Source organism: Anolis sagrei, chromosome 5, assembly GCF_037176765.1.
Source record: "Anolis sagrei isolate rAnoSag1 chromosome 5, rAnoSag1.mat, whole genome shotgun sequence".
NCBI lineage: Eukaryota > Metazoa > Chordata > Lepidosauria > Squamata > Dactyloidae > Anolis > Anolis sagrei.
This window is the reverse complement of record NC_090025.1, coordinates 4,211,523-4,237,245: the sequence shown is the minus strand read 5'-3', so window position 1 is coordinate 4,237,245 and position 25,723 is coordinate 4,211,523. Positions and strand designations below refer to the sequence as shown.

Here is a 25,723-nt window from a genome sequence, read left to right as displayed (position 1 = left end):
GTCTACGGACAACGCCGGCTCTTCGGCTTAGAAATGGAGATGAGCACCACACCCCAGAGTCGGACACAACTGGATTTCAGGTTAGGGGAAAACCTTTACCTTATTTAAATAATAAATAAATAAATAAAACATCAAAACATCCAGGCAACGTCCCCTGGGCAACATCCTTGCAGATGACCAATATATATATATATATACACACACATACACACACACACACACAACATTTCTACCCTGCCTTTCTCAACCCCCGAGGGGGGGACTCACAGCGACTAACACTGGCAACCATTCAATGCCACAATATCAATATAACTACAATATAAAACCATAAATATGCAATAAATTACAAACAATAACGTTAATTATACAGTCACATAACCGTTTACGTTATCATAACAATCATGATCCAAAGTGCCTGCTAGCCAAAAGCCTGGTTCCAAAACCACAATTTCAGTTTTTCCCTAAAGGAAAGGAAGGAGGACAACGATCTAATCTTACTAGGGAGCAAATTCCACAAGCAGGGGGTCACCACCGAGAGGGCCCTGTCCCTCATCTCCACCAGACGCATTTGCGAAGACAGTGGGACCGAGAGTGGGGCCTCCCCAGTGGATCTTAAACTACGAGGTGGCAATTTCATTTTTTTTTCCTAAAGGAAAGGATTGAGGACGCTGATCTAATCTCACTGGGGAGCGAATTCCACAAGCAGGGGGTCACCACCGAGAAGGCCCTGTCCCTCGTCCCCACCAGACACGTTTGTGAGGCTGGTGGGACCAAGAGCGGGGCCTCCCCAGTGGATCTTAAACTACGAGGTGGAACGAAGAAAGAGATTCGTTTGGACGAGTAAGCTGGGCCGGACCCCTAAACGTCCAAGAGGCTAATGGGGACCAACACCACGATTTCAATTTTTTCTTAAAGGAAAGGAAGGAGGACGCCGATCTAATCTTACTAGGGAGATAATTCCACAAGCAGGGGGTCACCACCGAGAAGGCCCTGTCCCTCATCCCCACTAGACGTGTTTGTGAGGCCGGTGGGACCGAGAGCGGGGTCTCCCCGGTGGATCTTAAACTACGAGGCGGAACGTAGAGAGAGATACATTCGGACAAGTAAGCTGGGTCGGACCCCTAAACGTCCAAGAGGCTAATGGGGACTTCAGCACCACGATTTCAATTTTTTCTTAAAGGAAAGGAGGGAGGACGCCGATCTAATCTCACTAGGGAGCAAATTCCACAAGCGGGGGGTCACCACCGAGAAGGCCCTGTCCCTCATCCCCACTAGACGTGTTTGTGAGGCCGGTGGGACCGAGAGTGGGGCCTCCCCAGTGGATCTTAAACTACGAGGCGGAACATAGAGAGAGATATATTCGGACAAGTAAGCTGGGCCGGACCCCTAAACGTCCAAGAGGCTAATGGGGACCAACACCACGATTTCAATTTTTTCTTAAAGGAAAGGAAGGAGGACGCCGATCTAATCTTACTAGGGAGATAATTCCACAAGCAGGGGGTCACCACCGAGAAGGCCCTGTCCCTCATCCCCACTAGACGTGTTTGTGAGGCCGGTGGGACCGAGAGCGGGGTCTCCCCGGTGGATCTTAAACTACGAGGCGGAACGTAGAGAGAGATACATTCGGACAAGTAAGCTGGGTCGGACCCCTAAACGTCCAAGAGGCTAATGGGGACTTCAGCACCACGATTTCAATTTTTTCTTAAAGGAAAGGAGGGAGGACGCCGATCTAATCTCACTAGGGAGCAAATTCCACAAGCGGGGGGTCACCACCGAGAAGGCCCTGTCCCTCATCCCCACTAGACGTGTTTGTGAGGCTGGTGGGACCGAGAGTGGGGCCTCCCCAGTGGATCTTAAACTACGAGGCGGAACATAGAGAGAGATATATTCGGACAAGTAAGCTGGGCCGGACCCCTAAACGTCCAAGAGGATAATGGGGACCAACACCACGATTTCAATTTTTTCTTAAAGGAAAGGAGGGAGGATGCCGATTTAATCTCACTAGGGAGCAAATTCCACAAGCGGGGTGTCACCACCAAGAAGGCTCTGTCCCTCATCCCCACCAGACATGTTTGCGAGGCCGGTGGGACCGAGAGTGGGGCCTCCCTGGTGGATCTTAAACTACGACATAGAACGTAGAGAGAGATACGTTCGGACAAGTAAGCTGGGCCGGACCCCTAAACGTCCAAGAGGCCAATGGGGACTTCAATGTTTGACCTGAGAAGTCCGTGGGACAAAGGGTGGACCATGAAAAGAGACCCTCTCCATGAAAAGGAGTACATGTATGGTCAGAAACACAGGAACCCTGAAATTTTATCGTGTCAGGAGCACCAACGTTGACTTGGCATTTCAAAACCAGAAGGAGTGGTTAGAAGAAGCACTTTGAGAAGCCCGTGGGACAAAAGGTGGGCCATGAAGAGAGACCCTCTCCGTGAAAGGGAGCACATGCATGCTCAGAAACACAGAACCCCTTGAGAAAACTGTAAGTCGCTTCTGGTGCGAGAGAATAGGCTGTCTGCAAGGGGATGCCCGGATGTGTTACCGTCCTGTGGGAGGCTTCACTCATGAGAAGCTGGAGCTGACAGACAGCAGCTCACCCCACTCGCCAGATTCGAACTGCCAACCTTCAGGTCAGCAGTCCTGCCGGCACAAGAGTTTAGCCCATTGTGCCACCTGGAAAGGAGATGCCCGGATGTGTGACTGTCCTGTGGGAGGCTTCACTCATGAGAAGCTGGAGCTGACAGACAGGAGCTCACCCCACTCCCCGGATTCAAATCGCCAACCTTCAGGTCAGCAGTCCTGCCGGCACAAGAGTTTAGCCCATTGTGCCAACTGGAAAGGAGATGCCCGGATGTGTTACTGTCCTGTGGGAGGCTTCACTCATGAGAAGCTGGAGCTGACAGACAGCAGCTCACCCCACTCGCCAGATTCGAACCGCCAACTTTCAGGTCAGCAGTCCTGCCGGCACAAGAGTTTAGCCCATTGTGCCACCTGGAAAGGAGATGCCAGGATGTGTTACTGTCCTGTGGGAGGCTTCACTCATGAGAAGCTGGAGCTGACAGACAGGAGCTCACCCCACTCCCCGGATTCAAATCGCCAACCTTCAGGTCAGCAGTCCTGCTGGCACAAGAGTTTAGCCCATTGTGCCACCTGGAAAGGAGATGCCCGGATGTGTTAACTGTCCTGTGGGAGGCTTCACTCATGAGAAGCTGGAGCTGACAGACAGGAGCTGACAGACAGGAGCTCACCCCACTCCCCGGATTCAAATCGCCAACCTTCAGGTCAGCAGTCCTGCCGGCACAAGAGTTTAGCCCATTGTGCCACCTGGAAAGGAGATGCCCGGATGTGTTAACTGTCCTGTGGGAGGCTTCACTCATGAGAAGCTGGAGCTGACAGACAGCAGCTCACCCCACTTGCCAGATTCGAACCGTCAACCTTCAGGTCAGCAGTCCCGCCGGCACAAGAGTTTAGCCCATTGTGCCACCTGGAAAGGAGATGCCCGGATGTGTTACCGTCCTGTGGGAGGCTTCACTCATGAGAAGTTGGAGCTGACAGACAGCAGCTCACTCCACTCCCCGGATTCAAATCACCAACCTTCAGGTCAGCAGTCCTGCCGGCACAAGGGTTTAACCCATTGTCGGCAAAGCTAGTGCCATCCTGAGGAGAGTGAGTAGGCCAAAGACTGTTAGAGTTAGTGGACCAAAGCTAGTGCTGTCCTGGGGAGAGTGAGTAGGCTGAAACCTGTTAGTGTCAGTGGACCAAAGCTCGTGTCGTCCTGAGGAGAGTGAGTAGGCTGAAGCCTGTTAGAGTCAGTGGGCCAAATCTAGTGCCATCCTGAGTAGAGTGAGTAGGCCAAAGACTGTTAGAGTCAGTGGGCCAAAGCTCGTGTCATCCTGTTAGAGTTAATGGGCGAAAACCCGTGTCGTCCTGAGGAGAGTGAGTAGGCCAAAGCCTGTTAAGAGTTAGTGGACCAAAGCTAGTGCCGTCCTGAGGAGAGTGAGTAGGCTGAAACCTGTTAGTGTCAGTGGACCAAAGCTCGTGTCGTCCTGAGGAGAGTGAGTAGGCTGAAGCCTGTTAGAGTCAGTGGGCCAAATCTAGTGCCATCCTGAGTAGAGTGAGTAGGCCAAAGACTGTTAGAGTCAGTGGGCCAAAGCTCGTGTCATCCTGTTAGAGTTAATGGGCGAAAACCCGTGTCGTCCTGAGGAGAGTGAGTAGGCCAAAGCCTGTTAAGAGTTAGTGGACCAAAGCTAGTGCCGTCCTGAGGAGAGTGAGTAGGCTGAAACCTGTTAGTGTCAGTGGACCAAAGCTCGTGTCGTCCTGAGGAGAGTGAGTAGGCTGAAGCCTGTTAGAGTCAGTGGGCCAAATCTAGTGCCATCCTGAGTAGAGTGAGTAGGCCAAAGACTGTTAGAGTCAGTGGGCCAAAGCTCGTGTCATCCTGTTAGAGTTAATGGGCGAAAACCCGTGTCGTCCTGAGGAGAGTGAGTAGGCCAAAGCCTGTTAAGAGTTAGTGGACCAAAGCTAGTGCCGTCCTGAGGAGAGTGAGTAGGCTGAAACCTGTTAGTGTCAGTGGACCAAAGCTCGTGTCGTCCTGAGGAGAGTGAGTAGGCTGAAGCCTGTTAGAGTCAGTGGGCCAAATCTAGTGCCATCCTGAGTAGAGTGAGTAGGCCAAAGACTGTTAGAGTCAGTGGGCCAAAGCTCGTGTCATCCTGTTAGAGTTAATGGGCGAAAACCCGTGTCGTCCTGAGGAGAGTGAGTAGGCCAAAGCCTGTTAAGAGTTAGTGGACCAAAGCTAGTGCCGTCCTGAGGAGAGTGAGTAGGCTGAAACCTGTTAGTGTCAGTGGACCAAAGCTCGTGTCGTCCTGAGGAGAGTGAGTAGGCTGAAGCCTGTTAGAGTCAGTGGGCCAAATCTAGTGCCATCCTGAGTAGAGTGAGTAGGCCAAAGACTGTTAGAGTCAGTGGGCCAAAGCTCGTGTCATCCTGTTAGAGTTAATGGGCGAAAACCCGTGTCGTCCTGAGGAGAGTGAGTAGGCCAAAGCCTGTTAAGAGTTAGTGGACCAAAGCTAGTGCCGTCCTGAGGAGAGTGAGTAGGCTGAAACCTGTTAGTGTCAGTGGACCAAAGCTCGTGTCGTCCTGAGGAGAGTGAGTAGGCTGAAGCCTGTTAGAGTCAGTGGGCCAAATCTAGTGCCATCCTGAGTAGAGTGAGTAGGCCAAAGACTGTTAGAGTCAGTGGGCCAAAGCTCGTGTCATCCTGAGGAGAGTGAGTAGTCCGAAACCTGTTAGAGTCAGTGGGCCAAAGCTAGTGTTGTTCTGAGGAGAGTGAGTAGAGTCAGTGGACCAAAGCTCGTGTCATCCTGAGGAGAGTGAGTAGGCCAAAGCCTCTTAGAGTCAGTGGAAAAATAACGATTCTACTTCCAGCCCCTCCTCGCCTCACCTCAGCAGCGCAACTCTCCCGGAATGTGCCGCCAAACATGGCCACCATGAAGTCACATCCTGCGAGGAGCAGCGGCTTGTGCGCCGGCACCGATCCGTCGTCCACCACAAAGACCACATCTGAAGGGGGAAAGGAAGACAGTGTTGCAAGCGCAGGTGGCGGATCATGCCCCCAACGCTCTCAACCAACCAAGGTGGGGGGCACCCCACCCCTCTCTCACCTACCTGCAAAGGTACCCTTGGTCAGGCACTCCTTGATCCGGTTGGCCCGCCGCACATGGAAGGCTTTGGTGATCTCGCGGTTCATGAAGCTCTCCTTGTTGAGCATGTTGGCCACCATCATGCGCAGGTCAAAGACTTCGAGCAGCTCAGCGATGGCGGCCACCTGCATGAGGTCGGCCCGGTGCTGCTCCAGGTGTCCCGTGTAGAGGTACTCCAGCACCGCCCGGAAGGGTCCCGGTTGCACCAGCCCGTCCAGGTACACCGCCGTCATGGACCTCTCCTGCAACGTCACAGGATCCCGCACCACCTCTGGACACATGCGCACGAAGCCCCGTCCCCAGCCGGACAACTCCCGGGCGGGCGGGGCCAAGCGCAGCGGGTCGTCACTCTGCGAGGTCCGAAGAGAGGCTGCCGGGGGTCCCGGTGGCGCCTTATCCGCGGCGTCCAAGCTTTTCGTCCTGCCGGCGGGCTCTTTGGCCGCCGCAACCGCCTCTCCCCCCAAGTCCAGCATGAAGAGGTCGTAGAACTTGGAGCAGGAGGTGGCCAGGTAGACGCGGTGGGCGAAGATCCGGTGGCCGCCCTGGAGGAAGAAGGCGACGTCGGCGCAGAGGGGCTGGTGGAAGAGGGCGGTGGGACCCCGGCCCTCCTCGGGAAGCGGCTCCGGGATGTGGATGATGGGTGGCGGGGGCTTCGGGGGCAAGAAGGGGGCCTGCAGCAAAGGCCGCTGGGTCTTCTTGAGGTGGGACTTCCAGAACTGGAGGTGGCGCCGGGAGATGAGGGCAGCCCGGATGGCGTTGTCGAAGACGTCCTTGATGCCGAACTGGGCCACCACGCTGGTCTCGTAGTAGGGGATGCCCAGCTCCTTGGCCACTTCGTGCCCGTATTCCGGGGGCAAGATGTCTGAAGGCTTGATGGGCCTAGAGGAGGGGGCAAGGGAGAAAGAAGGTCATGGCTGAACGGACGAGACCAAAGCATCAAAGCCTGGTAGAGTCAGTGGGCCAAAGCTAGTGCCGTCCTGGGGAGAGTGAGTAGGCTTCAAAACCTGGTAGAGTCAGTGGGCAAAAGCTCGTGTCGTCCTGAGGAGAGTGAGTAGGCCAAAGCCTGTTAGAGTCAGTTGGCCAAAGCTAATGTCATCCTGGGGAGAGCGAGTAGGCTTCAAAACCTGGTAGAGTCGGTGGGTCAAAGCTAGTATCGTCCTGGGAAGAGTGAGTAGGCAGAAGCCTGTTAGAGTTAATGGGTGAAAACTCATGTCGTCCTGAGGAGAGTGAGTAGGCTGAAGCCTGTTAGAGTTAGTGGACCAAAGCTAGTGTCGTCCTGAGGAGAGTGAGTAGGCTTCAAAACCTGGTAGAGTCAGTGGGCCAAAGCTAGTGTCGTCCTGGGGAGAGTGAGTAGGCTTCAAAACCTGGTAGAGTCAGTGGGCAAAGCTAGTGTCGTCCTGAGGAGAGTGAGTAGGCCAAAGCCTGTTAGAGTCAGTGGGCCAAAGCTAGTGTTGTCCTGAGGAGAGTGAGTAGGCCAAAGACTGTTAGAGTCAGTGAGCCAAAGCTAGTGTTGTTCTGAGGAGAGTGAGTAGAGTCAGTGGACCAAAGCTCGTGTCATCCTGAGGAGAGTGAGTAGGCCAAAGCCTGTTAGAGTCAGTGGGCCAAAGCTAGTCTTGTTCTGAGGAGAGTGAGTACAGTCAGTGGGCCAAAGCTCGTGTCGTCCTGAGGAGAGTGAGTAGGCCAAAGCCTGTTAAGAGTTAGTGGACCAAAGCTAGTGCCGTCCTGAGGAGAGTGAGTAGGCTGAAACCTGTTAGTGTCAGTGGACCAAAGCTCGTGTCATCCTGAGGAGAGTGAGTAGGCTGAAGCCTGTTAGAGTCAGTGGGCCAAAGCTAGTGTTGTTCTGAGGAGAGTGAGTAGAGTCAGTGGACCAAAGCTCGTGTCATCCTGAGGAGACTGAGTAGGCCAAAGCCTCTTAGAGTCAGTGGGCAAAGCTAGTCTCGTCCTGAGGAGAGTGAGTAGGCCGAAGCCTGCTAGAGTCAGTGGGCGAAAGCTAGTGTCGTCCTGAGGAGAATGAGTAGGCCGAAGCCAGTTAGAGTCAGTGGGCCAAAGCTCGTGTCATCCTGAGGAGAGTGAGTAGGCTGAAGCCTGTTAAAGTCAGTGGGCCAAAGCTCATGTCGTCCTGGGGAGTGTGAGTTGACTGAAGCCTGTTAGAGGCAGTGGGCCAAAGCTAGTGTTGTCCTGAGGAGAGTGAGTAGGCCAAAGCCTGTGAGAGTCAGTGGGCCAAAGCTCGTGTCGTCCTGAGGAGAGTGAGTAAGTCAAATGTTATAGTCAGTGGGCGAAAGCTCGTGTTGTCTGAGGAGAGTGAGTAGGCCAAAGCTTGTTAGAGTCAGTAGGTGAAAGCTCGTGTCGTTTGAGGAGAGTGAGTAGGCTGAAGCCTGTTAGAGTTAGTGGGCAAATCCAGTGTCATACAGAGGAGAGTGACTAGGCCAAAGACTGTTATAGTCAGTGTGCGAAAGCTCGTGTTGTCCTGAGGAGAGTGAGTAGGCCGAAGCTTTTAGAGTTAGTGGACCAAAGCTAGTGTTGTCCCGAGGAGAGTGAGTAGGCTGAGGAGAGTGAGTAGGGCAAAGCCTGTTAGAGTCAGTGGGCAAAAGCTAGTGTCGTCCTGAAGAATGTGAGGTAAACCACTGTGTGAGAGAAGCCTCATATGAGAGAGCTCCAATGTGAAGGCTGCTGCGTGTAATGCGACTATGTGTTTGTTTATTTGTGTTATGGAAACCTTATTTGTAAACCTTATTGTAAACAGCGCAACCATATTATTTTACTATAAAGATAACATTGGTCTGTGTGTTTTTATCACTTTGGGCTACTGGTTTTGGGTTACGCTGCTGCAACTAAGTTACTCTACTGCGCATTTATGAGGAGGAGGGTCTTTTGCTAATAAGCCCACCTGCCCAACAGGTATGCTCCCATTGCCCTGCCCCTTGGAATCACAGGGTTTGCAGTTGGTGAGGGAGACCACTGAGACCCTCGCCAATGACTAATCAAGACCAAACTTGGCACACGGAGCCCCAATGACCCACTCTACACCCTGGTGCAGTTTGGAGGACAGACCATGGATGATGGGACTTCAAGTACCTCCACTCCCTTCCCAAGATTGCTGCAACCCTCATCTAATGACCGATCAAGCCCACACTTGGCACACACAGCCCCCATGACCCACCCTACATCCCGGTGCTGTTTGAAGGATGGACGATGGATGATGGGACTTGCAGTACGTTCACTCACTTCCTGAAACCATAGCGACACTCATTCAAAAACCAATAAAGACCAAACTTGGAACATAGAACCCCCATGGCCAACTCAACATTCTGGTGAGGTTTGGGGAGTACAGACTAGGGATGATGGGACTTCAAGTACCTCCACTCACTTCCCAAGACCTCTGCAACACTCATCTAATGACCGATCAAGTCCAAACTTGGCACACAAAACCCCCATGATCAACTCTCCATCCTGGAGCAGTTTGGAGGGGGATGGACCACAGATAATGGGACTCACAGTAACTTCACTAACTTCCTGAGACAACTGCGAGTCATATAAATAACTGATAAAGACACCCTCTCGTCATCAGCATCGACGGGCTCAATGCGCCTTTTGTCTTTTATTCTCCATTATAAACTATTCACCGCTGCTCGCGAGCATGGGGAGTGGAGATATTTTGTCTGAAAACACACACACACCCCATTCAGGGAAACACGCCCATTGGGAGTGGATCCTTCCCTGGCATCTGGAATATTGTGTCCCGTTCTGGGCACCACAATTCAAGAGAGATATTGACAAGCTGGAATGTGTCCAGAGAAAGAGGGCGACTCAAATGATCAAGGGTCTGGAGAACAAGCCCTATGAGGAGCGGCTTAAGGAGCTGGGCATGTTGAGCCTGAAGAAGAGAAGGCTGAGAGGGGATATGATAGCCATGTATAAATATGTGAGAGGAAGCCACAGGGAGGAGGGAGCAGATCAAGGGTCTGGAGAACAAGCCCTATGAGGAGCGGCTTAAGGAGCTGGGCATGTTTAGCCTGAAGAAGAGAAGGCTGAGAGGGGATATGATAGCCATGTATAAATATGTGAGAGGAAGCCAGAGGGAGGAGGGAGCAGATCAAGGGTCTGGAGAACAAGCCCTATGAGGAGCGGCTTAAGGAGCTGCGCATATTTAGCCTGAAGAAAAGAAGGCTGAGAGGGGATATGATTGCCATGTATAAATATGTGAGAGGAAGCCACAGGGAGGAGGGAGCAGATCAAGGGTCTGGAGAACAAGCCCTATGAGGAGCGGCTTAAGGAGCTGCGCATATTTAGCCTGAAGAAAAGAAGGCTGAGAGGGGATATGATAGCCATGTATAAATATGTGAGAGGAAGCCACAGGGAGGAGGGAGCAGATCAAGGGTCTGGAGAACAAGCCGTATGAGGAGTGGCTTAAGGAGCTGGGCATGTTTAGCCTGAAGAAGAGAAGGCTGAGAGGAGATATGATAGCCATGTATAAATATGTGAGAGGAAGCCACAGGGAGGAGGGAGCAGATCAAGGGTCTGGAGAACAAGTCCTATGAGGAGCGGCTTAAGGAGCTGGGCATGTTTAGCCTGAAGAAGAGAAGGCTGAGAGGAGATATGATAGCCATGTATAAATATGTGAGGGGAAGCCACAGGGAGGAGGAGGGAGCAAGCTTGTTTTCTGCTTCCTTGGAGACTAGGACGCGGAACAATGGCTTCAAACTACAAGAGAGGAGATTCCATCTGAACATGAGGAAGAACTTCCTGACTGTGAGAGCCGTTCAGCAGTGGAACTCTCTGCCCCGGAGTGTGGTGGAGGCTCCTTCTTTGGAAGCTTTTAAACAGAGGCTGGATGGCCATCTGTCAGGGGTGATTTGAATGCAATATTCCTGCTTCTTGGCAGAATGGGGTTGGACTGGATGGCCCATGAGGTCTCTTCCAACTCGTTGATTCTATGATTCTATCTCCCACCTCCAAGAGTAACAGGAGGTCCCACCCAAACACCCAAAGGAAGGCAGGTGGGGGGTCTATCTATCTAGTGGGGAGGGGGGCTCCTCACTTGGCCAGGGGTCTCCGGGCGCGGTTGACGGCCTCGAGGTCGGCGTAGCGGAGGTCCAGCTGGCAACCCACCAGCACGATGGGGGTGCGCGGGCAGAAGTGCTTGATCTCGGGGTACCACATGGTCTTCACGTGCTTCAGGGAGTTGGGGTTGGCCAAGGAGAAGCAGAGCACCACCACGTCCGACCTGCAGAAGAAGAGGATTGAAGTGAGGCAGGGGATCTGTTGCAAAGGTGGACCATACCTGCCAGGATTTGGAAATCACCTGGCACTTTCTAAGTTTTTTTTATATATTCCTCGTGTCAGGGCAGCCAGTCAAATATATTACATTCCTAACAGAACAAAGCAAACAAACAGACAAACTACAACATGTGTGAGTTTGGTAGCTGGTTAAATGTCCTTTGACCAATATCTGGCCCCTTGGAGTGCCTCTGGTGTTGCTGCAAGAAGGTCCTCCATTGTGCATCATGTGGCAGGGCTGAGGTTGCATTGCAGCTGGTAGTCAGTGGTTTGCTCTTCTCCACACTCGCATGTCGTGGATTCCACTTTGTAGCCCCATTTCTTAAGATTGGCTCTGCATCTCGTGGTGCCAGAACACAGTCTGTTCAGCGCCTTCCAAGTCGCCCAGTCCTCTGTGTGCCCAGGGGGGAGTCCCTCATTTGGTATCAGTTCTGGGTTTGAGCCTGCCACTTTTGGACTCTCACTTGCTGAGGTGTTCCAGCGAGTGTCTCTGTAGATCGTAGAAAACTATGTCTGGATTTAAGTCGTTGACGTGCTGGCTGATACCCAAACAGGGGATGAGCTGGAGATGTCTCTGCCTTGGTCCTTTCACTATTGGCTGCTACTTCCCGGCGGATGTCAGGTGGTGCGATACCGGCTAGACTGTAATTTCTCCAGTGGTGTAGGGCACAGACATCCCATGATAATGTGGCATGTCTCATTAAGAGCCACATCCACTGTTTTAGTGTGGTGAGATGTGTTCCAATGTGTCGGTGTCGGGTCATGCTGCTGCTCATAAGTTACTCTGCTGTACATTTATGAGGAGAATCTTTTGTTACTAAGCCCGTTTGCCCAACAACGCATTCCTGAACCTCATTCCGGGAGCTGGGCATGTTCTGTCTGGGGCAAAAGACCCTGGGCTTTGGGGAACACCCCCTCCCCTCCATCGCATGCCACAGAAACATCTTAGAAGGAATTATCAGCACGAGCCGCAGCCGGAACGTGAGGCCAAGCCGGCCAGCAAAGCTCTGGCAGGGAAGGAAGGGATTACTTGGGCCAGCATGCCTTCCACACTCTCTACTGGGGGACCCCAACTCACAAAGGCCAAGGACCACCCATTCCCCAAGCCCCTCCTCATAAATGTACAGCAGAGTAACTTATGAGCAGCAGCATGACCCAACACCAGTATCCCAAAGTGATAAAGTGCACAAAAACACACAGACCGGGGTTATCTCTTCCCAAGATCACCTGGGAAGGAATCCCACTGGAACATTGCAGCGCACCCAAATACCTGGGAGTCACTCTGGACCGTGCTCTGACCTACAAGAAGCACTGCCTGAACATCAAGCAAAAAGTGGGTGCTAGAAACAATATCATACGGAAGCTGACTGGCACAACCTGGGGATCACAACCAGATACAGTGAAGGAATCCTGCTACAAAACAGGAGCTTCTTTGTTGAGTTCCAGGGCCGGAGAAGCAGATGGCGGAACCAGAAGAACAGCCTGCCTCAGGGAAGCGTGCTTGCTCCATCCATGTTCAACATCTACACAAATGACCAGCCACTGCCAGAAGGGACAGAGAGTTTCATCTATGCTGACGATCATGTCATCACCACTCAAGTAGGGAGCTTTGAAATGGTTGAACAGAAGCTCTCCAAAGCCTTAGGTGCTCTTACTGCCTATTACATGGAAAACCAGCTGATCCCTAACCCATCTAAAACACAGACATGTGCCTTTCATCTCAAGAACAGAGAAGCATCCCGAGCTCTGAAGATCACCTAGGAAGGAATCCCACTGGAGCATTGCAGCGCACCCAAATACCTGAGAGTCACTCTGGACTGTTCTCTTACCTACAAGAAGCACTGTCTGAACATCAAGCAAAAAGTGGGTGCTAGAAACAATATCATTCGAAAGCTGACTGGCACAACCTGGGGATCACAACCAGACACAGTGAAGACATCTGCCCTTGCGCTGTGCTACTCTGCTGCTGAGTATGCATGCCCAGTGTGGAACACATCTCACCACGCTAAAACAGTGGATGTGGCTCTTAATGAGACATGCCGCATTATCACGGGGTGTCTGCGCCCTACACCACTGGAGAAATTACACTGCTTAGCCGGTATTGCACCACCTGACATCCGCCGGGAAGTAGCAGCCAATAGTGAAAGGACCAAGGCAGAGGCATCTCCAGCACATCCTTTGTTTGGGTATCAGCCAGCACGTCAATGACTTAAATCAGGAAATAGTTTTCTAAGATCTACAGAGACACTCGCTGGAACACCTCAGCAAGTGAGAGTCCAAAAGTGGCAGGCTCAAACCCAGCACCTCAATCCATGGGTGACACCAGATGAGAGACTCCCCCCTGGGCACACAGAAGACTGGGCGACTTGGAAGGCGCTGAACAGACTGCGCTCTGGCACCACGAGATGCAGAGCCAACCTTCAGAAATGGGGCTACAAAGTGGAATCCTCGACATGCGAGTGCGGAGAAGAGCAAACCACTGACCACCTGCTGCAATGCAACCTGAGCCCTGCCACATGCAAAAGGGAGGACCTCCTTGCAGCAACACCAGAAGCACTCCAAGTGGCCAGATACTGGTCAAAGGACATTTAACCAGCTACCAAACTCACAAGTTGTGTATTTTTCTGTTTGTTTGCTTTGTTCTGTTAGAAATGTAATATAATGGACTGGTTGCTCTTACACGACAAATAAAAATGCCAAGGACACCCCCTCCTCTCACCACCATGGACTTTGTGAAAGGGGGCAGCCCCTCCCTGGAGTTGCAGCAAACTCTTGCTTGTCCTGCCTCGTTTCCCCATCACTGCAGCTCATGTGGTCAATCAATCCATACTCTCGGGCCGCTTTGCCAAACACAGAACCGTCCAGCTGGATACCGGCCAGGTCCGGCTCTGCCCTTCCCCTGAATAGCTCCCCCTCCCTATTCCGCTGGTCAAGGAGGACGTTTGGCCCTGGTTGCATGTGGAAAGTCACACGTCCATCAAAGAGAGAGGCTCACCCTTGGCCAGCATGTAGAGCCGTGATGGTGAACCTACGACACGCGTATCAGCACTGACACGCATGGCTATTTTTGATGACACACAGACACATGCAGCCACATACAGAGAAATACACCTTATAAGAGCCAATCTAATTCCATCCTTACATTCCATCCTTACAAATTTAACATCTGCACGTTTGAGCATTGTTCGGCATTGTGAGAAGGCCTCAGTGTGAGCTAGGCCTCAGTGTGAGGTAGGCTTCAGTATGAGAAGGCCTGGTTTAAATATTTATTTAAACTATAAATATTGCAAAATTATGGTTTTTCCCCTCAAAGTGACACTCCACCCAAGTTATGCTCAGGTTTTTGGCAGATTTTGACACACCGAGCTCAAAAGGTTGCCCATCACTGATGTAGGGGTACCCCGGCCTCACCTGCCATAAGCGAAGCGCCGGTCCTTGTGGTGGTCACCAAAGGTGTCCCAAAGGCGGAGGGAGATGCTGACCTCATCCACCACGTCCCGGGAGCGCTCCAGAACCTGTCATTTGGGGGGGGGGGAGGAAAGGATTGGGGGAGGACAGAAAGAGGGGCAGTCAGGTAGGGAGGGGTCTTCTATATACTGTTTATCAGACCTGGGCCAACTTTGGCTCTCTCTCCAGGTGTTTTGGAATTCTCATCAATGTGAGAAGGCCTCAGTGTGAGGTAGACCTCAGTGTGAAGTAGGCTTCAGTATGAGAAGGCCTGGTGTGAGAAGCTTCGTTGAGAGAAACCCCAGGGTGAAGGCTTCTTCACTTTGGCTCTCTCTCCAGGTGTTTTGGAATTCAACTCCCACAATTCCTCAGTGTGAGAAGGCCTCAGTGTGAGGTAGGTCTCAGTATGAGATGGCCTGGTGTGAGAAGTTTCAATGAGAGAAACCCCAGGGTGAAGGCTTCATGTGTAAAGCTACTGTGTGAAGCTTCAGTGTGTAAAGCTATTGTGTGAAGCTTCAGTGTGTAAAGCTATTGTGTGAAGCTCCTGTGTAACTTGGGTGTGAGAGGAGGCTCTGTGAGAGTGAAGTTGTTTATCTGCATGAGAAAGAAGCCCACAGTGGAAGCAAAGAAGGAAGTATAGGAATTGTGAGAGCTGGCGTCCAAAACACCTGGAGGGAGGACCAAAGTTGTTTATCTGCATGAGAAAGAAACCCAGAGTGGGCCAACTTTCGCTCTCTCTCCAGGTATTTTGGAATTCAACTCCCACAATTCCTCAGTGTGAGAAGGCCTTAGTGTGAGAAAGGCCTCAGTGTTAGTAGGTCTTGGTATGAGAAGGCCTGGTGTGAGAAGCTCCGATGAGAGAAACCCCAGGGTGAAGGCTTCATGTGTAAACTACTGTGTGAAACTTCAGTGTGTGAAGGCCTGTGTGTAAAGCTATTGTGAAGCTCCTATGTAGCTTCGGTGTGAGAGGAGCCTCTGTGAGAACGAAGCGGTTTATCTGCATGCGAAAGAAGCCCGGAGTGGGCCAACTTTGGCTCTCTCTCCAGGTGTTTTGGAATTCAACTCCCACAATTCCTCAGTGTGAGAAGGCCTCAGTGTGACGTAAACCTCAGTGTGAGGTAGGCTTCAGTATGAGAAGCTTCGGTGAGAGAAACTCCAGAATGAAGGCTTCATGTGTAAAGCTACTGTGTGAAGCTTCAGTGTGTGAAGGCCTGTGTGTAAATCTATTTTGTGAAGCTCCTGTGTAACTTTGGTGTGAGAGGAGTCTCTGTGAGAACGAAGCTGTTTATCTGCATGCGAAAGAAGCCTGGAGTGGGCCAACTTTGGCTCTCTCTCCAGGTGTTTTGGAATTCATCTCCCACAATTCCTCAGTGTGAGAAGGCCTCAGTGTGAGGTAGGCTTCAGTATGAGAAGCTTCGGTGAGAGAAACCCCAGAATGAAGGCTTCATGTGTAAAGCTACTGTGTGAAACTTCAGTGTGTGAAGGCCTGTGTGTAAAGCTATTGTGTGAAGCTCCTGTGTAACTTCGGTTTGAGAGGAGCCTCTGTGAGAGTGAAGCTGTTTATCGGCATGAGAAAGAAGCCCGGAGTGGAAGCAAAGAAGGAAGTATAGGAATTGTGGGAGTTGGCGTCCGAAACACCTGGAGGGAGGGCCAAAGTTGGCCCATGCCTGTGTATATGATGCTATAGTATTGGGAGCCATTGATGCGATCCGATTTTTCACATGCAACACAAAGCTATTTACTATATACGTGGTATATAATGCTATAGTATTGAATGCCACTCATTAAATTCAATCTTTCACACACCATACACATTTATTCCCGCTGTATACTGTATATCATGCAACAACATTGGATGCCATTTACTATATTTTTCACATTTAACGTAAACCTATTTCCTCTATATACTGTATACGTTGCTATCATATTGGACACCATTTATGAAACTCAATTTTCCACGGATTATATACACACACTTCCTGTATATACTATATATGATATGATAGTATTGAATGCCACTAATTTGATTTAATCCTTCACACATTGTGTACATTTATTCCCACTATATATACTGTATATGATGCTACGGCATTGGATGGCATTTACAAGACTATATTTTTCACATCTTACGTAAACAAATTTCCTATATATACTGTACGTGATGTTATGCTCTTGCATGTCATTGCAAGATGTTTGCAAAGGGTGGGCCAAAAATTACAAATGGTTTTTTGGTATTTAACGAAGCCTTTATATAGGAAATAGGTTTGCAGGAGGTGGCAAAAATCCTATATTGTAAATGGCACCCAGTAACATATACAATGTGTATGTGTGTGTGTATGTATCTCTCTCTCTCTCTCTCTGTGTGTCTATATATATATGTGTGTGTGTGTGTGTATATGTGTGTGTGTGTATATATATATATATATATATATATATATATATTATATAGGTATAGGTATAGGTGTATATATATGTGTGTATGTATATATATGTGTGTGTGTGCATATAGATATTAATGTAATTTTAGTTTGTGGGATTAACATAACTCAAAAACCACTGGATGAATTGACACAAAATTTGGACACAAGACACCTAACAGTTCAACAAGTGTTCATCACCCCTAAAAACACAAAAAACCAGAGCAGAACGGACTTAAAAACCCCAAAAATACACCATATATACATATACACTTATATACATATACACATGCACACATACATACACACATGTATACAAACACAAGCACACAGAAATATACACACATACATATACATACACACATGAATACATATACACATTAACACACACAAATATACACATGCTCACATAATACACCCATATATATACACACAAATATGCATACAGACAAGCACACACATATACACAATATACATATACACATATAAACACACATATATACATCCATATATATATATATATATATATATATATATATATATATATATATACAGGGTTAGTCAAAATGCATAGGCCAATAAGCCATTCAATTGAATGGCTTATTGGCCTATGCATTTTGACTAACCCTGTATATATATATATATATATATATATATATATATATATATATATATATATATTGTGTGTGTGTGTGTATATATATATATATACGCACACACACAAAAATTATATACACACATATATACATATACATATGCACACACATATATACATCCAGCCACACACACACACACACACACATACATATATACATATACATAAATATATACACACATATAAATACATATATACACACACAAAACACATATATGCAGACTGGGCCACAGCAATACGTGGCAGGGGACAGCTAGTGTGTGTATGTGTGTGCGTGTGTGTGCGTGTGTGTGTGTATGTATATATATATATATATATATGAGAAATAGGTTTACACATCCTGTGGAAAATGAAGCTTTGCAAATGGCATCCAATCACATAGCGTTATATACAGTATATATAGGAAACAGGTTTACATAACCCGTGGAAAACTATTTCCTATATATACTGTATATGTTACTGAGTACTATTTGCAAGACACGGTTTTTGGCACCTCATGTAAACAAACCTATTTCGTCCATATACTGTATATAATGCTATCACATTGGACATCATTTATGAGACTCAATTTTACATCATGTAAATCTATTGTATGTATATGGCACTATATTATTTGGTGTCATTTACAAGACTTAGTTTTCCACAGATTATGTAAATATAGATCTATCACGCACAGAAACACACACATATTGCATTGTATACAATGCTATGGCATTGCCATTAAAAGCCAAACAATTCAAGGCATAATTAAATCCTGAAAGTTCTTTTGTGACTTTTGCCCCCCTCTTTGCAGCTTTTGGGGGGCTCCCCGGGACCCACCTCCTGGCAGACGCGGTACTGGTCGATGGCCCAGACAGTGGGCACATGAGTGGCCAGGAGCTGGTACTGCGAGAGGGTGGCATTGCAAGCTCGGGCGCAGATGAGGCGGGTCTTGCCCACGGCGTTGTCGCCCACCACCACGCACTTGATGGTCTCGACATTGGGCCGCTCGTAGTCCAGGTCAAGGTCCATCGGGGTGCCACTGGGCAGAGCCAGGGGAAGAGACAGAGAGAGAGAGAAAGGGGGCGTGTCAGACCCCACTCAAGAGACCCCTGGCCTTATTGTTTATACCCCCCCCCCCACTAAGCCCACCCCCTAGGCCCCTGGCCTGATCACTTACAGCCCCCCCCCCACTAAGCCCACTCCCACAAAACATTACAGAGGAAGGTGGGAAGAAAGAGGGGTGCACTGGAGACTGGCAAGCATCCCTTATAGCCAAGCAAGAGACCCCAACCCTTATAGCCGGACCCTTCCCCTTATCCTCCAATTCCACCCTTGGCGCTAATGATGTCGAAAGAGACAGAGGAGGCGACTAAAGAGGGGTGCAGTAGAGCCCACCCAAGAGCCGGACCCCCTGCAATTATATAGCCAACGAAGAGACCCCAACCCTTATTGCCCCTTATCCTCCAATTCCACCCTTGGCGCTAATGATGTCCAAAGAGACAGAGGAGGCGACAAAAGAGGGGTGCAGCAGAGCCCACCCAAGAGCCGGACCCCCTGCAATTATATAGCCAACGAAGAGACCCCAATCCTTATAGCCAGACCCTTCCCCTTATGCCCTGCAGAGGAAGTGGGGGAAGAAAGAAGGGTGAGAAAGACCAGCAAGCAGGAAGGCCCCCCCCCCCATGCCTTATAGACTGGCAAGCATCCATCTAGCAAAAGACCTTAACCCTTATAGCCAGACCCTTCCCCTTATCCCCCAATTCCACTCTTATCACTGATGATGTCCAAATAGACAGAGGATGCGACTAAAGAGGGGTGCAGCAGAGCACACCCAAGAGCCGGACCCCCTGCAATTATATAGCCAATGAAGAGACCCCAACCCTTATAGCCAGACCCTGCCCCTTATGCCCTGCAGAGGAAGTGGAGGAAGAAAGAAGGGTGAGAAAGACCAGCAAGCAGGAAGCCCCCCCCCCATGCCTTATAGACTGGCAAGCATCCGTCTAGCAAAAGACCCTAACCCTTATAGCCGGACCCTTCCCCTTATCCCCCAATTCCACTCTTATCACTGATGATGTCCAAATAGACAGAGGATGCGACTAAAGAGGGGTGCAGTAGAGCACACCCAAGAGCCGGACCCCCTGCAATTATATAGCCAATGAAGAGACCCCAACCCTTATAGCCGGACCCTTCCCCTTATCCCCCAATTCCACCCTTAACACTGATGATGTCCAAAGAGACAGAGGATGCGACTAAAGAGGGGTGCAGCAGAGCCCACCCAAGAGCCGGACCCCCTGCAATTATATAGCCAACGAAGGGACCCCAACCCTTATAGCCGGACCCTTCCCCTTATTTCTCAATTCCACACTTATCGCCAATGACATCCGGAGGGAAGAAAGAGAGAGAGGAGGCGACAAAAGAGGGGTGCAGCAGAGCCCACCCAAGAGCCGGACGCCCTACAATTATATAGCCAATGAAGAGACCCCAACCCTTATAGCCGGACCCTTCCCATTATCCCCCAATTCCACCCTTAGCAGTGATGATGTCCAAAGAGACAGAGGAGGCGACAATAGAGGGGTGCAGCAGAGCCCACCCAAGAGCCGGACCCCCTACAATTATATAGCCAATGAAGAGACCCCAACCCTTATAGCAGGACCCTTCCCCTTATTTCTCAATTCCACACTTATCGCCAATGACATCCGGAGGGAAGAAAGAGACAGAGGAGGCAACAAAAGAGGGGTGCAGCAGAGCCGGACACCCTACAATTATATAGCCAACGAAGAGACCCCAACCCTTATAGCCAGACCCTGCCCCTTATGCCCTGCAGAGGAAGTGGGGGAAGAAAGAAGGGTGAGAAAGACCAGCAAGCAGGAAGCCCCCCCCCCCATGCCTTATAGACGGGCAAGCATCCGTCTAGCAAAAGACCCTAACCCTTATAGCCAGACCCTTCCCCTTATCCCCCAATTCCACTCTTATCGCTGATGATGTCCAAAGAGACAGAGGATGCGACTAAAGAGGGGTGCAGCAGAGCCCACCCAAGAGCCGGACCCCCTGCAATTATATAGCCAATGAAGAGACCCCAACCCTTATAGCCGGACCCTTCCCATTATCCCCCAATTCCACCCTTAGCGGTGATGATGTCCAAAGACACAGAGGAGGCGACAAAAGAGGGGTGCAGCAGAGCCCACCGAAGAGCCGGACCCCCTACAATTATATAGCCAATGAAGAGACCCCAACCCTTATGGCCGGACCCTTCCCCTTATTTCTCAATTCCACACTTATCGCCAATGACATCCAGAGGGAAGAAAGAGACAGAGGAGGCAACAAAAGAGGGGTGCAGCAGAGCCGGACCCCCTACAATTATATAGCCAACGAAGAGACCCCAACCCTTATAGCCGGACCCTTCCCCTTATTCCCTGCAAAGGAAGTGGGGGGAGAAAGAAGGGTGAGAAAGACCAGCAAGCAGGAAGCCCTCCCCTCCCATGCCTTATAGACTGGCAAGCATCCGTTATAGTCAAGGAAGAGACCCCAACCCTTATAGCCGGACCCCTCCCCTTATCCTCCTATTCCATCCTTATCACCAATTATGTCGGAAGGAAGGAAGAGACAAAAAAAGGGGTGCAGCAGAGCCCACCCAAGAGCCGAACCCCCTACAATTATATAGCCAACAAAGAGACCCCAGCCCTTATAGCCGGACCCCTCCCCTTATTTCCCAATTCCACACTTATCGCCAAAGGGAAGAAAGAGACAGAAGCAACAAAAATGGGTGCAGGAAGGACTACCCTAGAGCCAGATCGCTGACAATTATATAGTCAGGGAATGGAGCCCCCCACCCAAATATAGAAAGGGAAGAAAAAGAGGCATCAACCTTGGAAAAAAGTGGGGAGGGGTCTATGGTGTACACGCCCCCTCCCAAAGAGAGACCCCCACCCAAAGCCATGGAGAAAGAGGGGCACGCCATTAACCCTTTGAGTCAAATGGGGACCCTCACCCAAGATTACAGAAATATGTGTGTGTGTGGGGGGGGTGTCAATGACCACACCCCCTTCCCAAAGAAAGACCCCCCTCCCCTTATAATCGGGGAAGGGAGAGAAAGGCCCATCAATCTTGAAGTGGGGAGTCTCTTGTCCCCACGCCCCCTTCTCAAAAAGAGATCCCCACCCAAAATACTGCAGAAAGAGGGACAGAAAAGAAAGGCATTATTCAAGGAAATGGGGAGGGGTCTCTGGTACCCAAAATCATAGAGAAAAAGGGGCGTGCCACTGACCCACTCAAGATTACAGAAGTGTGAGTGCGTTTGAGGGGAGGGTTAATGCCCACGCCCCTTCACAAAGAGAGATTCCCTTTCCTTATAATCAGGGAAGAGACCCCCACCCAATTATAGAGAAAGAGCAAAGCATCAATCTTGGAAGGAAGTGGGGAAGGGTCTCTGATGCCCAAAATCATGGAGAGAGAAAGAGGGGCATGCCGGGGACCCTTAGATAGCCAAGGGAGGGACCCGCCCCCCACCCAAATGAATAGGGGGCATCATTCTTGAAGTGGGGAGGGGTCTCTTATCCCTACGCCCCCTTCTCAGAGACAGACCCCCACCCAAAATAGTACAGGAAGAGGGGCAGGAGCCTTCACGCCAAGGGGGGACCCTCACTCAAGATTACGGAACTGTGAGGGGGGGGTTAATGCACACGCCCCCTTCCCAAAAAGAGACCCCTCCCCCTATAACTGGGGAATGGACCCCCACCCAATTACAGAGGAAGGGAGGGGAGATAAAGGGGCATCAATCTTGAAATGGGGAGGGGTCTCTTGTTCCTATGCCCCCTTCTCAGAGAGAGACCCCCACCCAAAATAGTGCAGATTGAAGGGCAGGACCCTTAAAGCCAAGGGGGGACCCTCACTCAAGATTACGGAAGGGTGGGTGGGGGGGTTAATGCACATGCCCCCTTCCAAAGAGAGAGCCCCCCTCTCCCCTTATAATCAGGGAAGGAAGAGAAAGGGGCATCAATCTTGAAGTGAGGGGGGGTCTCTTGTTCCTATGCCCCCTTCTCAGAGAGAGACCCCCACCCAAAATAGTGTAGAATGAGGGGAAGGGCCCTTCAAGCCATGGGGAGACCCTCACTCAAGATTACGGAAGTGTTTGGGGGGGGGTCAATGTCCTTAGATAGCCAAGGGAGGGACCCTCACCCAAATAAAGAGGGGGCATCAATCTTTAAGTGGGGAGGGGTCTCTGGTGCCCAAAGCCTTGGAAAAAAGGACATGTCATTGACCTTTTGAGTCAAAGAGGGACCCCCACCCAAGATTACAGAAATGTGTGTTTTGGGGGGGGGGGTCAATGCAAACGCCCCCTTCCCAAAGATAATCAGGGAAGGGACCCCCACCCAATTACAGAAGAAGAGAAAGGTATAAATCTTGGAGAAAAGTGGGGAGGGGTCTCTGATGCCCAAAATCATGGAGAGAGAAAGAGAGGCACGCCGGGGAACCTTAGATAGCCAAGGGAGGGACCCCCCACCCAAATGAAGAGGCATCAATCTTGAAGTGGGGAGGGGTCTCTTGTTCCTTCGCCCCCTTCTCAAAGACAGACCCCCACCCAAAATAGTGCAGAAAGAGGGGCAGGACCCTGAAAGCCAAGGGGGGACCCTCACTCAAGATTACATAAGTGTGGGGGAGGGGTCAATGTCCTTAGACAGCCAAGGGAGGGACCCTCACCCAAATGAAGAGAGGGTATCAATCTTGAAGTGGGGAGGGGTCTCTGGTGCCCAAAACCGAGGAGAAAGAGGGGTACACCAGGGATGCTTATATAGGCAAGGGAGGGACCCCCACCCAAATGAAGAGGGGGCACCAATCTTGAAGTGCAGAGGGGTCCCTTTCCCTACGTCCCCTTCTCAGAGAGTACCCCCACTTAAAATAGTGCAAAAAGAGGGGCAGGACCCTTCAAGCCAAGGGGGGGGGGCTCAACGTCCTTAGATAGTCAAGGGAGGGACCCCCACCCAAATGAAGAAGGGGTACCAATCTTGAAGCGGGGAGGGATCTCTGGTGCCCAAAACCAAGAGGAGGTACCAATCTTGAAGTGGGGAGGGGTCTCTTGTGTCCACTTCCCTTCTCAAAGAGAGACCCCCACCCAAAATAGTGCAGAATTAGGGTCAGGACCCTTCAAGCCAAGGGGGAGGGGATCCTCAATGTCCTTAGATAGCCAAGGGAGGGACCCCCACCCAAAATAGTACAGAATGAGGGGCAGGACCCTTCAAGCCAGGGGGGGACCCTCAATGTCCTTAGATAGCCAAGGGAGGGACCCCCACCCAAATGAAGAGGGGGCACCAATCTTGAAGTCGGGAAGGGTCTCTTGTCCCAACACCCTCTTCTCAAAGAGAGACCCCCACTCAAAATAGTGCAGAATGGGGGGCAGGACACTTCAAGCCAAGGGAGAGACCCCCACCCAAAATAGTACAGAATGAGAGGCAGGACCCTTCAAGCCAAAGGGGGGGGGGGCTTTCAACGTCCTTAGATAGCCAAGGGAGGGACCCCACCCAAAATAGTATAGAATATGGGGCAGGACCCTTCAAGCCAAGGGGGGGACCCTCAACGTCCTTAGATAGCCAAGGGAGGGACCCCCACCCAAATGAAGAGGGGGTACCAATCTTGAAGTGGGGAGGGGTCTCCCCTTCAAGTCAAGGGGGGGCTCTCAACGTCCTTAGATAGCCAAGGGAGGGACCCCCACCCAAATGAAGAGGGGGCACCAATCTTGAAGTGGGGAGGGGTCTCCCCTTCAAGTCAAGGGGGGGCTCTCAACGTCCTTAGATAGCCAAGGGAGGGACCCCCACCCAAATGAAGAGGGGGTACCAATCTTGAAGTGGGGAGGGGTCTCCCCTTCAAGTCAAGGGGGGGCTCTCAACGTCCTTAGATAGCCAAGGGAGGGACCCCCACCCAAATGAAGAGGGGGCACCAATCTTGAAGTGGGGAGGGGTCTCCCCTTCAAGCCGGGGGGGGCTCTCAATGTCCTTAGATAGCCAAGGGAGGGACCCCCATCCAAATGAAGAGTAGGCACCAATCTTGAAGTGGGGAGGGGTCTCCCCTTCAAGCCAAGGGGGGCTCTCAATGTCCTTTGATAGCCAAGGGAGGGACCCCCACCTAAATGAAGAGGGGGCACCAATCTTGAAGTGGGGAGGGGTCTCTTGTCCCAAAAAGAGACCCCCCACCCAAAATAGTACAAAAAGAGGGGCAGGACCCTTCAAACCAAAGGGGGGGGGGCTCTCAACGTCCTTAGACAGCCAAGGGAGGGACCCCCACCCAAATGAAGATTGGGCACCAATCTTGAAGTGGGGAGGGGTCTCTGGTGCCCAAAACGGTGGAGAAAGAGTCAAAGAAGGACCCCTACTCAAGATTGTGGGTATGTATTGGGGGGGGGTCAGTGCCCACGCCCCCTCCCAAAAAGAGACCTCCCCCTCCCCTCAAATAGTGGAGTAAAGGAAATGTATTGGGGGAGGGGGTCCTCTGATACCCGGCCCCCTCCCCAGAGAGCAGAGAAAAGGGGAGGGGGGATTGGGGATTGGGGAGGGGTCTGACTCACCGGCTGCCCCTTCAGGCCTGGGGAGGAGGAGGAGGAGGAAGAGGAGGGGGCTGTGGGGAGGGGGCGCCTGCACCCGGGGGTCCCCATCCCATCCTCTCCTCTCTGCTTCCCTGCCTTCTTCCTTCTGCCTCCCTCTCTGCTCCTCCTCCTCCTGCTTTCCCTCGGCCACGCCCCCTCCTGGGGACATCGCAGGCACGTCCCGCCACAAAGACACGCCCCCTAGGCCTCGCCCGGCCAATCAGGATCCAAGCCGCGCCCCTTTCCCCGCCCCTATACACTCCTCTGCTAAACTACATTCTAGCCACGCCCCCTTGGGAGTCTCTCAGCCAATGGGAGGCCGGCGACGCCCCTTCGAGCCCGAACAAAGGAGGAGGCGCGGTCTGGGGAGGGGGCGGGGCCTGGGAAAGGGGAGGGGCTTTGGGAAAGGGGCGGGGCTTGCAGGGAAGCAGAGTGTTGTTGTTGTTGCTCCTAAACAAGCAACAGGAAAGTTCCAGCTGGAGTTGTTTATTTTGTTTGTTTACGGCATTTAGGGGACTCAAAGCCGCTTCCAAGAGATATATATATATACAATATATTATATTATGAACATAGTTGAATATCAGTGTCATATATTATATAATATTGTATTATTAGTATTATAATATAATATATACAATATATTATATTATTAGCATACTACAATAGCAGTATTAAATATTAT

At 50.9% G+C, this 25,723-nt stretch overlaps 1 protein-coding gene across 1 annotated transcript in view; it reads right to left on the bottom strand.

Moving 5' to 3' along the window:
- Window positions 1-25,200, bottom strand: part of LOC132777129 (rho-related BTB domain-containing protein 2-like) — a 50,721-nt gene extending 25,521 nt beyond the window's left edge. Inside the window, exons 1-6 of the mRNA XM_067468466.1 lie at window positions 25,024-25,200; window positions 18,306-18,507; window positions 14,379-14,482; window positions 10,729-10,914; window positions 5,656-6,569; window positions 5,432-5,550 (exon numbers count right to left, since the gene is read on the bottom strand). Of these exons, the coding sequence (XP_067324567.1) occupies window positions 5,432-5,550; window positions 5,656-6,569; window positions 10,729-10,914; window positions 14,379-14,482; window positions 18,306-18,497 (1,515 nt within the window). The 5' untranslated portion in view covers window positions 18,498-18,507; window positions 25,024-25,200. The remainder of the gene's footprint in view (window positions 1-5,431; window positions 5,551-5,655; window positions 6,570-10,728; window positions 10,915-14,378; window positions 14,483-18,305; window positions 18,508-25,023) is intronic.
- Between the last annotated feature and the right edge of the window lie 523 nt (window positions 25,201-25,723).